This window comes from Ascaphus truei, chromosome 4, assembly GCF_040206685.1.
Source record: "Ascaphus truei isolate aAscTru1 chromosome 4, aAscTru1.hap1, whole genome shotgun sequence".
Taxonomy (NCBI): Eukaryota; Metazoa; Chordata; class Amphibia; order Anura; family Ascaphidae; genus Ascaphus; species Ascaphus truei.
The window spans coordinates 120467482-120479856 of record NC_134486.1 but is presented as its reverse complement, the minus strand read 5'-3'; the positions used below and the strand labels follow the sequence as shown (position 1 = coordinate 120479856).

Sequence of the window (12375 nt, the reverse complement as noted above, 5' to 3'; positions counted from 1 at the left end):
CAATTTGTGTGGCAAAAACAGTCACAGTTTCAGACAGTTTCCCCAATCATACGCAAACCGAGCCAGAGGTGGTTGGAGGAGAGAGGAGACTAAAACGGAGGAGGAAAAAAAGATGGATGCTATAAACGAATGCCATGAGGAAGAAAAGATGGCCGCTACAAACGAAGGCCATGCAGCTGAAGAACCACAGAAGTCAGGTGAAAAGAGTGGAGTAGAGCAGTGTGTGGCCATGGATCCAGATACCCCCAGGCGCAAGCAACACCTCAGGGCCTGGGGAAGCGGATGCTTTAAAGGAGGATGCTGGGGATGAGTAGTTTGTAACCAGAGGAAAGAGAAAGTTACAATGCCAAAAAGAAACAGTTAAAAGAACAGTGCAACATGTGGCAATGGATCTGAGTGGACAGGACTCTGATGAAAGCTCAGTTGATGAGGACTATCTAGCAACCCCAGAAATGGGAAGCTGAGCAGATGAGGAGGAAACAGGATCAGAGGAGAGTGAATCTGATGGAGAGAATGGTGAGGATTGTAGGGAAGTAAAAAAGAGGAGTGTGAGTGAAGAGAGAAAGAGCATGAAAGTTGCATGGAAAAAATGGACAGGGGATGAGTGGCAGGGGAAAGGGTCTGATATATGTGCGCATAAAGGACAAAGAAACAATACAAAAATGGGCTGATTGGGTGGGGAAGGAGGGAAATATGGAGCGTTTAAGCTTGATTATGGATGATTGGAGGGGAAGTCCAGAGAAGTATGAAGGAATACTGAATGATGATTGTTTTGTTTGCTTGGGGAGGAGAAAAGGGGACAAAAAAATCATTAAATGATTTTGTGCTCACCTATCCCCTTACCGTCTTTTGTGTGCTGGGAACATTTAATTTTTTTTGTATTGTATTAGGGAGGAATTAGGGTCCTCCCTGTACCACATTGCACCTACTATTCCATACGCCCTTTGAGTGCCGTCTATATTTTTGTTGTTCACTGAATGATGATTGTTTTGTTTGCTTGGGGAGTAGAAAAGGGGAAAAAAAGGATGCCTATTCAAAGGACATTACAACTTGGCGTGTAAGGTTTATGAATATGAGGATTTCAGAGCCGTGATGCCTCACCTGCAGCCATCTTTGATGTTGAGGATGTTTGATGAAATGTTAGAGACAGAAGGGTTTGTAAGTAAGAAATTTTATGTAGATTTCTTTGACAAAAGGAAGTTAGTGTGGTAAATGTTAGATTACAGTATGTTAGTTTAGTGTTTGCTGTGATAAAGTGAGAATTTACTGGATAGAAATTGAGTTTATTTTTAGTTCAGTATTTTAATGTAATATAGGAAGTTATATTGTAATGCGTGTTTTTGGTTATGTTTTTTAACTGAAGAAAGTATAGTTAATTAGTACATGATATAAGGTTAGTCCTATGTGTTCTAATGATTAGGAAAATAATGTTTTTTGTTTTTTTTATGTTTTGATGACATAAGCTGTAATGTTATATTATGAAAATAAACAAATTTATTTAAAAAAAAACAAAAAACAGTCTGTCTGTGGGTGGGTTTACTAGCTATGCATCTTAACCCTGGCTGTGCTCAAAGCTGTGACCATGCAGCAAGCTTAAGCCTATAGGGAACCATGTTAATGGTTTTGAAGCAAAAGGTGGCACTGTGTATTCATTTGCATGTTATTTCCCAGAATCCCTTGCTGCAGTGGAAATGCTGTGTGCTGGGTGATAATGGTGAAAGGCGGGGTTGCAGACCTGCTAAGACATGCAAATTAGCATACAGTAATATTTCCATTTGCTATTTGCTTTGCTGTGGAGGGTTTTTGTCACTTTTTTTACCCACCATAACTTAACTAAGTGTAAATGTGTATATATAGCCATATAGCCATATAGCCATATAGCCATATAGCCATATAGCCATATAGCCATATAGCCATATAGCCATATAGCCATATAGCCATATAGCCATATAGCCATATAGCCATATAGCCATATAGCCATATAGCCATATAGCCAATATCACTTGTGAGCACATTCACATGTCTTAGACAGTACTGCAACCCTGCCTTTCAATCATTATCACCTTGCTTACAGTGCTCCCACTGCAGCCAGGGATTCTGGGAGATGACATGCAAATGAGAACACAATGTGTCACCTTTTGCCTGGACTGTATGCAAGGTGATAATGGTTGAAAGGCAGGGTTGCAGACCTGTCTTAGACATGTCAATGTGCTCACAAGTGATATTCTTTATTGGCTATATGCTAACGGTGGAGGTTTTTTGTCGCCTTTTTCACCCACCATAACTTAAAATGTATGGTAAACCTACCCAGCCTAGAAATATTTCAAGGCAAGTTTAAACCAACCTCACACTGATGATAACCCATCAAGGTTGAAACATGTCTGTGAGTGATTTAAACTTGCTTTGCTAGCCCCATGCTGTGTTTAAAAGCTGCGTGAACGGCGATACATCAGCTTAAATGGGCTCCATGTGAATGGATATTCTAGGCAAAAGGTGACACATTGTGTGCTCATTTGCATGTCATCTCCCAGAATCCCTGTCTTAGACAGCAGACCTGTCTTAGACATGTGAATGTGCTCACAAGAGATATTCTTTATTGGCTATATGCTAATGGTGGAAGTTTTCTGTCGCCTTTTTCACACACCATAACGTAAAATATATGATCTATACATATACATATACCTATACCCCTCCACCGTATAGCTTATAGCAAATAAAAATATCACGTGTGAGCACACATGTCTTAGACAAGTCTGCAACCCTGCCTTTCACCATTATCACCTAGCATACAGTGCTCCCACTACAGCTAGGGATTTTGGGAAATGTCTCACAGCGAATGCGCAGTAGACGCCGGCTCAGTGCGAATGTGCAGCGTACACCGGCTCAGAGCACATGCGCAGCAGCCACCCTACCACACTTGAGACCACACACACACACAGAGAGACAGACGCACACAGGGGCAGACGCACACAGGGGCAGACGCACACAGGGACAGACGCACACGGAGAAACACACACAGACACAAGGAATTCACAGTTAGTATAAATATAGAAGGGCAAATAGCTAAAACAGGAGGTGTGTGCCGAGCATGCGCGTTCTAAGTCAAACTTCTTTGCGTTTTGTCACTGAAATTGTGTTTTGATTTTTTTTTTTTTTTTTTTTAACTTAATTTTTATTAAAAAAATTTAGGGAGAGGGGGAAATGAAGAAAATAAAAAAAATGGGGGGGGGGGAAGGGTACAAAAAATAGAGATGGGAGAAAATACACATTCATTTACAATTTTACCTAACAAGACTTCTTAAAATATTTTATCACACATTTAATATAAATATCAATTTTTTTTTTTATTACAACAAAATTAAGTGGGTATTAATTTCTGGTTGATTTTCATTTTTTCATTCAGAATCCAAGGTAACCACACTTTCTGAAAATCTGCGTAAGTGTCGTTATTAAGACTAACCAGTTTTTCCATGTAGCAAATCTGCCAGGTTTTATTTTTAACTTTGGGAATTGAGGGAATAATTGTTTGTTTCCATACTGCCGCTAATTCGTGTCTTGCGGCTGAAGATATGTGGCACAGTAATTTATTTTCATTTCTCGTGAGGAGGTAATATGGTTTGTTTAACAGAAATAACCAGGGATCCATTGGTAGGTCCAAACCGAAAAACCTTTGTGACCACATTTTGATTTCCAGCCAATAAGCTGCTATGAGTGGGCATCCCCACCACATATGTATAAATGTGGCTTGTGCTCCACATCCTTTCGGACATATAGTTGGGTACTCTGGGATGAATTTAGCTAGTCACATGGGGGTTAAATACCACCTCATCATAACTTTATAGGCATTTTCTCTGATTGTGATACACATTGATGATGTGGCAACCTTTTGAAAAAAAAATATCATTACAGTCTTCCATGTCTAATACCTCCCCCAGGTCATCCTCCCATTGTAGCATATATTTCAGTTTTTGATTCATTTGTGGAGGAGGGCTAACAAAGTATCCATACAATTCAGATATCAGTCCAGATGTGTTACTATCTGCTAGACAAAGTGACTCAAATCTAGTTAGCAATTCGGGGGGTCGGATTTTGTTATAAAAGGCTTTCAATTGAAGGTATTGGAGGAATTGATTGTTTGGGATAGCCTTTTCTTTGTGGAACTATTCAAATGGTCTGGGAAATCCTTCTGAACCTACATCTTTTAGTCTTGTGATACCTGCTATTTTCCAGTCTATAAACCTATTACGGCCTATTCCTGGACCAAATTCTGGGTTATCATATAGTGGTGTCATAAGTGTATTCCGTGTTGTAAGAAAGTGTCGATTTGCCACTGAGTTCCATAATTTGAGTGAGTGGGCTATAATTTGGCTGGATTTGAGTATTTCGGGACTCTTTCTCACTGGGGACCATAGAAGATTACTTAAATCGACTCGGGCAACTAAATCCGTTTCCAATGATACCCAGCGTCTGTGGACTGGATTAGAGTGCCATAGTATTAGTTGGCTTGTTTGGGCTGCCTTGTAATAGGACATAAGGCATGGTAGACCCATGTCCTCCCATGGCAGCCCTCCTGTCTTGTTTGGTATATTTAAGATTTTATTACCAATTCTTGGTGTTTTATTTTTCCAGATAAATTTGTTTATAATAGACTGTAGAGTTTTAATTTCCTCCAATACCAATGGAATGGGTAGAGTTTGGAAAAGATACAGAAGACGGGGCAATATGTTCATTTTTATACTGTGTATTCTGCCTATCGATGATATAGCGTGGCCGGACCACTTCCCAATATCAGACTTAAGAGCTCTTAAGACCTTTGGGTAATTCTCCCTATACAGAGAACTATAGTTTTTTGTGATAAATATCCCTAGGTATTTGATCGTATTCGGTTGCCATATAAAATCAAAGTTTAAAGCAATCAATTTAATTTGATCTTTAGGCAGATTTATATTTAGTGCCTCAGATTTGTTACTATTGATTTTGAAACCTGAGATATCCTTAAAAGAAGACAGAGTGGAGTATAAATTTGGAAGTGAAGTTTGAGGTTTGGTTATTGTAAGGATCACATCATCTGCATAAAGTGCGATTTTGTATATCTGACTCTTCACCTGAACTCCTGTTACATTTGGGTTGTTTCTTATGTTTGCAGCTAGTGGCTCCATACAGAGGGCGAATAGCAGTGGAGATAAGGGACATCCCTGTCTGGTTCCATTTTTTATAGGAAAAGTCTCAGAGGAGAAACCTTGGGAGTATATTTTTGCCGATGGTGTAGTGTATAAAGACTCGATGGCTCTGAGGAAAGGGCCTTCCACTCCAAATGCCTGCAATGTTTTTGACATGTATTTCCAATCGATTCGGTCAAACGCCTTTTCTGCGTCAAGGCTTAGGACCATCGATGATATTTTATTTTTGGTAGCTAATGACACCAACTCAATAATGCATCTGGTATTGTCCGCAGCTTGTCTTCAAGGGATAAATCCCACCTGGTCCGGATGAACCAGAGATGGGAGAACTTTATTTAATCTATTAGCTAATATTTTGGAGAATATTTTTAAGTCAGAGTTTATTAAAGAAATTGGTCTGTAGGGTCTTTTCCATCTTTATGGATTAGTGTTATGGTTGCCTGGAGCATACTGTTGGGAAATTGGGAGTCTATTAGTATAGAGTTGAACATATTTAATAGTACTGGGGCGAAGATATTAGAGAATGTTTTATAGTATAAGTTCGAGAAGCCATCGGGCCCCGGAGCCTTAGCCGGTTTGAGATCTTTAATAACCCTGAGAACTTCTTTGAGTGTGAAATTTTGGGCTAATTTGTCTTTATCGTCTGGAGTAATTGTGAGGAGATTAGCTGAATCTAGGAAGTTTTCCATTTTGGTTGTTAATTGTTTGCTTTGTTTAGTCTTATTATTTTGATTTTTAATTAAAAACATCATTATCACAAATACAATTTCTGTGACAAAACTGTGACAAAAGACAAAGAAATTTCAATTAAAAGGCGCGTGCTCGGAACACACAACTTTTTTTTTTTTAAAAATGCTACAAGTATTTTCTCATAGTACAGAACTGATTTATTTTTAAAAAAAATGTCTTGTATGTCTTGTATGTCTTGTATGTCATGCTTCTTGTTTCTCTTGCAGACAGTTAAGGCAACTTGGTATACAGGCATAAAGAGGCACATATTCTTTGTTTGTGTGGTAGCTTTTTACATAGCCCCTAAAATCATAGTGTAAGGCTGCGTCCATAGTTTAGCAGTCAGCGCTCCTCCGCGCTCACGCTGAGGCTCGTCTGCGCAATCAGGAGCGATTGCATGAACTAGCAGACGAGCCAGCGTGCGCGACCGGGAGGCGGGACACTGATGTCACTGGGCCAATAGCCCGCGAAGCGCCGACGTCACGGCGCGTAATGTTGACACTGCTTCGCTCTGATTGGAGGTTTTCAGCCGACAGCGCGCTCAGAAACAGTTTCTGCTGTCGGCTGAAAATCCCTGCTCCTCAGCACGCCTGCGGACGCTGGCGGAAGCCCCCTCTCAAGACATCCTCATTGAGGATGACGGGGCTCATCGCGGAGTGTCCGCACGGCTCAGCGCTGACTGTCCTTCTATGGACGCAGCCTAAGTGATAATCATGTACTGTATATACATTGGTTTCTCTTAACCTGGTGTTGTCAGCATTCTAACAATAATGTTAATAATGTCTGCTCATTCTAAGGCGAGTTGAGCAATCTTTAACTTTTCCAAATTTCTAGAACCCTGTTGTGTTTCCGCCACAAGGTTGAGATTCCCAAAAGAACCCCTTGAATTTTCTCTCAACGCCTACATGTTGGTTACTCAGCCCACTCATGCTCTATGTGAAACAGAGACCCATTTTATGTGGTATACCACAGCTTTCACATTTACCTTTTACACTTTATACAGGCCGACAAAAGTGAAGCCCAGGAATCTTTCAGCTCCTGTAACTGATTCTGGATGGCAGGCGCTCCTTCTGGAGATGTATTTCTTACTACAGATTCACCTCTAGTTAATGTCATCTTCATCTGAATTTCCTTCTCCTGCTTCACCAGCAACAATGTCTACAAGGCGAATATAGTCATTCAGTCATGAAATAAATGTAAAGGACGATGGCTCCTAAGTACTCAGCGGTGCTACTCCTTTAAAAACCTTCTGGTGCTGGAAAACAACTTACAGCACATTCACTTAAATGGACTGTAAAGGGTATGTATACAAACACAAATAGCACTACCCTCTTGGCAAGTAGCAAAGAATTTTAAAGATGAGAATCAGTGTAGGTGGACATAAGGAATCCCTAATTCCTCCATCAATATACAGAATTAAACCAATTGTCCACAGCACTAAAACAGAAACAAATCAAACTGAGGCTGCAAAGGGTCTTCCGGCACCAGGTGGTAAGTGGAGAAGCACAGCTTAGTGAAAATGGCCATGTTGATATTCCTTTATTTTTGTTATTGTGCTTTGTGAAGTATTGAATGGTACTAAATGCTTTCATTTTATGGTGACATATTACATGCATTCAACAGTATCGGTACAGCTTAATTATGTATCATGAACTCTCCAGGGGATATTTATTGTGTTTAACAAAAATACGTATTGTGCAGGTGGAACTATTGAAAAAAAAAAAAAACTATGTATGAGTATTTGTTATTAACCCCGGTCAGTAATAACACTAAACTTTTGGAAAGTAATGAACTGTGCACACAGCACAGGTCTGCCTACCTCCAGCTTAGACATCCTGCTGTCCAAGACACTTTTATCGGCAGTGGGGTGACAGTATGACTGAAGCATGTGAATTGCATCAGTTACCCAGTCCTGAAGCTCATTCAGTCCTTGAGAAAACTGTTGGTGTTCTGCCACAATCCGATCCATTCTTGACATTTTCTCCTGGAGTGAAAACATGTACATTGTAGATCTTCCTTTTTTAATAGAGACTGCATGTCACAGTTTAACAATAACAGTTCTGTGGCCACCTCTGATGGAGAATACATGTACCTCTAAAAACAATAAGCATAATACATTCTACAGGACAGTGTATTGTGTGACATATTACTATTTATGATTTAATGATAAAGCATACCAGATGCAGGGTTATGGGTGGGAGGCATCTGACTTAGCATTTTCAAATTAATTTAAGTCCATACATAACATTACCCTTTCTATAATATATATTTTTATTGTTTGGACTTATTCATCTTCACAACAGATAAATAGAAGCAAAATAAATAAATAAATATATAGAACCTCTTCAGTCTACATCTACTGTACATCACCCCAAAGATGGGCGTCTGAAAGGGTTCTCCAAGAGCTGCTTCCCTCTGCACAGAAACAGCGTACTAAAAGGTTAACATCTGGGATTGCTTGCAATACTATATGTTTTATCAGCTCCTGCAATTTTTATTGCTCTGGACTACAGGACTTGCATAGCACAGGGGAATTAATTCGGAACCTCTTCATTCTACATCTGTGTTACCCCAAATGCCAAAGGGTGGCCAAAGGGCTGACACAGTGTGCTGTCATTTGCTGCTGTTTGCATACTGCACCTGCCAACATCCCAATCTGGAAACAATTCAACTTCATGTTAAGTAATGACTTCAGCCCGCTCTTCGCTTTGGACTACTGTGTAGTCAGCGCTTCACAAAGAATACAGTACAGGGAATTTTACAAATACAATAAGTGCAGCAAAAATCAGAAAAATCCCTTCCCCGAAGAGCTTTAATAAATAAACAATAATAGTAATAATAATATATATATATATATATATATATATATATATATATATATATATATATATATGATATTCTTTCCAGCTTATTCAAAATATATTCTAATAAAATCCAATAATACACAAATTAATACAATAAAAGTATTAGGGTCAGAGTTCTGGAATTTTCTTAACTTTGACTGTGTACCACCAAATATGAATGCTTCAATATGCTTAGAAGCTGTATTTCCCTTGCTCAGTTCCATTCCTTTGAATAGGAAACTACGAAAGTAGGTGCTTTTCCCCCAAAAAGCAAGCAATGTATACTGGGCAGGGGATTTACAAAGTGTTGATAAAGACTTTCAGAGCTAGATCAGCTGCGTATACCTTGAAAAGCACTTAATGCTGGTCAGTGCCGCTGACAGGGAGAAAATCCCGGCAGAGGAAGGGAGCCTGGCTGGGGTCAGCTAACTGGGTGCTTCAAAGTGGAGCTCCTCCACCCCTCCACTCATCATGCGACAGTCCTATCGGTCTCTCTAACCCCAGGGTAGGCAACCCTGTCGCCATTCGCCACTTGTAGCGAATTGACAGTGAAACTGTGGCAATAGAGCCTCCTCCCTCCCCCTCTCCCCTTTCCTGCTACCTAGTAAACCTCCGGGTGGTGAGGGCAGTCCGCTGACGTCACTCATGACATGCAGTCTGCCGCCTATGCGGACAGTCTGGCCATCCGCCACACAAGCACTCAGCTGTTATTAGGGGAACCCCGAGCCAGCGCTTCTCTGTGCTCTGATGGCCAGCTACCAGTGCAGCACTCAGCTGTTAGGAGGGGAAATCCCCTACCCTGTGCGCACTCAACTGTAAGCAGGGAAATCCCCTACCAGGTCTTCTCCCTGCTCGCACTCAGCTGTTAGGAGGGGAAATCCCCTACCCGGTGCTTCTCCCTGCTTGCACTCAGCTGTTGGCAGGGGAAATCCCCTACCAGCGTGTCTCCTTTCCTGGACGGCCAGCTACTAGTGCAGGGAGAGCTGAGAGATACTTCCCCCCCCCCCCTACCTGTCTGACCTCTAGGTACCTAAGCAGAGTCTGAGGCAAGTATACTACCAGGACTGTGCTGCTGCAGAGTTACTAACCTCCATTCTATCAGGGAATACCTACCTTCCCTATCCTGGCTGTCCACTGTTTATCCCATACTCTGCAACTGCATCAACCTGACAATACTCATAACTGGATCTAAAATGGTTTTTACATTCAGCCCTTGCTGAACATGTCCTCTCCTGCTGCCCAGATCCCCACTCATGCTGCCTTCATGCTCCCAGACCACCCCCTCTCAGGCTGCCCAGATCCTCCCAGACTGCCCTGACCCTCCACTTTCACGCTGCCCTGACCCTCCCCTCTCACGCTGCCCTGACCCTCTCCTCTTGTGCTGCCCTGACCCTCCCCTCTTGTGCTGCCCTGACCCTCCCCTCTCGCGCTGCCCTGACCCTCCCCTCTCGCGCTGCCCTGACCCTCTCGTGCTGCCCTCATCATCCCCTCTCACGCTGCCCTCATCATCCCCTCTCACGCAGCCCTCATCATCCCCTCTCACACTGCCCTCATCATCCTCTCTCACACTGCCCTCATCATCCCTTCCCATGCTGCCCTCAGCATCCCCTCCCATGCTGCCCAGACCACCCCCCTCCCCCATAGCTGCACCAAGCCTGCCCATATCGGCATCCACCCTGCCCCCACTGCTGCTGTGGAGTTACCCCCTCCCGCCGCAACAGTTCCCCTGCCCTACGTCCCGCGCGTTATGCACCCCCCTATGTGCCCTACGCATAGGACGGGGGGGTGCTTGATGATGAGGGGGACTGCTGAAAGGGACTGGGGGAGATCTAGGGTGCTGGGGGGAGATAATGATGATGGGGGTTAAATGAGATGGTGATGAGGGGGTGAGGTGATGATGATGAGGAGGGTAGTGGTGGTGGCGTGAGAGGAGGATGAAGAAGGGGGTGAGAGGAGGAGGGGGTGAGAGGCTGAGGGGGTTGCGGTGGGAGAATTTATAAACTTGTTCAAACAGTGTGTGGTTTAAAATTTTCGCATGCGCAACGTAATACCTCAATTTTTACATGGTGTGGCTATTTTCACTTCTAATTCGCCACACCTGTGGCTACATTGAAAAATAGGTTGCCCACCCCTGCTCTAACCCATACAATACTCTGGCCACCCGCCCCCCATAATCCCTTCAACCCCCAGATAGAAAGGTGCACTAGGGAGAGGGTGAGAGCTCCGCTGGAGAGAGAGAGGTGATGGGGAGAGAGAGGGGGTATAGGGGAAGAGATTTTTTATATGGAAAGTGCAAGAAAAAAAGTGAATGTGTAGGCTATAGTGACTATTTTATTTTTTTCCTTTCGCTGCTCTGGTGCGGCCCGAGTTTTGCAGTTGGACTTAAGAATTGGCCCCCAAGCTATTCTGAGTTTGACGGGCCTGGGCTACAGGCTCTGGGAAGTTTGAATCTGCCATGCCTTTTCCAAAGACTCAAATGTTACAACATCCACTTAAATTGATGAATTGATCTTTGAGAATGTAAATCAAAACGTGTTAATGGCAATAATACAAACAAGAAACAAATATACGTCACTGTGCTCCATTATGTCTATGTTATCTAAAATAGGGACATTCACACACAACATTTCAAGACGCTGGCAGAAAGCACAAACAGTAGAGCATTACCTTTGTGAGATTGTTTAAGGCAAGATATTGAAAGGATAGCTGAGACACCCTGTGCATAAAGCTTTTGCTGGCGGACTGTCCTTCTCTCAACTGCTGAGCCTTTTCTTTTAGTCTGGTGATCTGTGGCTCATGACAGCTTATTTCTTCTAGGATAGACTAGAGAGCACAAGCACATTTGAGGCAGAGGAGAAAAAAAGCATGCAACAAAACTGCAACACAACGTACACTGAAAACATGTCATACAAATGGCATAACATTACATTTGCTTAAGAGCAGAGTTGCCACTTGTACTGCAGCTTAAAGATGCCAAGTATTGTATATTGTACCACACTTTACACTTCTGATTGAATCCATTGTTTCTGGTACTCACTGTGTTTCTAATAATAGGCACTTATTCTGTAAGGTGTGATAGTGCAGATAATTTTAATGGAGATTTTACTGCTATAGCACACCTTCCAGAATAAGGGCCATAGTCTGCAATGTAAATTTCAACTGTTTAAAACTACTCAAGTCCAAAATAATAAAAAATATTTAGGTAGTCGTTTTGTTGGATAGAGAGAGGGAGAGTGAACGACTTTACATTAATAAATTCTCTCCTTTTTACTATGAACATTAACCTGTTTTATTAATGTTTTTGCATAAAGTTTTCATGACAAACGAGGTCTGTTTGTGAAATATGCTAAAATGTTGGTCCATATTGTATTTGTATGTTATGAGATAACACTATACAGTATGTGTCGGAATGAAGTTTAGTGTCTCATGATTTCTGTTATAATACTGTAGCCTAGTGCTCCTGGCTATAGCCTTCCACTGGCCTCAACATTATAAATCCTGATAGGAACAGGCAGTGTTGGGGTTAAACTCCTGTGCAAGGCCTAGCCTGCAGTTGCAGCCTGTGTGGCTACTGTGTTGCCATATCCAGGGGCAGGCCTAACCCAGCAGCTGGAGTGTCATAC

General features: G+C 42.1%; 1 protein-coding gene across 15 annotated transcripts in view; it reads right to left on the bottom strand.

Annotated features, from left to right (window-relative positions):
• SYNE1 (spectrin repeat containing nuclear envelope protein 1) overlaps positions 1-12375 on the bottom strand; it is a 603546-nt gene that overhangs the window by 246406 nt on the left and 344765 nt on the right. For 14 of the 15 annotated variants that reach the window (XM_075596504.1, XM_075596505.1, XM_075596506.1 and 11 more), the window contains 3 exons: positions 11420-11575; positions 7729-7893; positions 6895-7067 (listed from right to left, as the gene is read on the bottom strand). In XM_075596504.1, the coding sequence (XP_075452619.1) occupies positions 6895-7067; positions 7729-7893; positions 11420-11575 (494 nt within the window). The remainder of the gene's footprint in view (positions 1-6894; positions 7068-7728; positions 7894-11419; positions 11576-12375) is intronic. The other variant, XM_075596515.1, reaches the window with a different exon arrangement.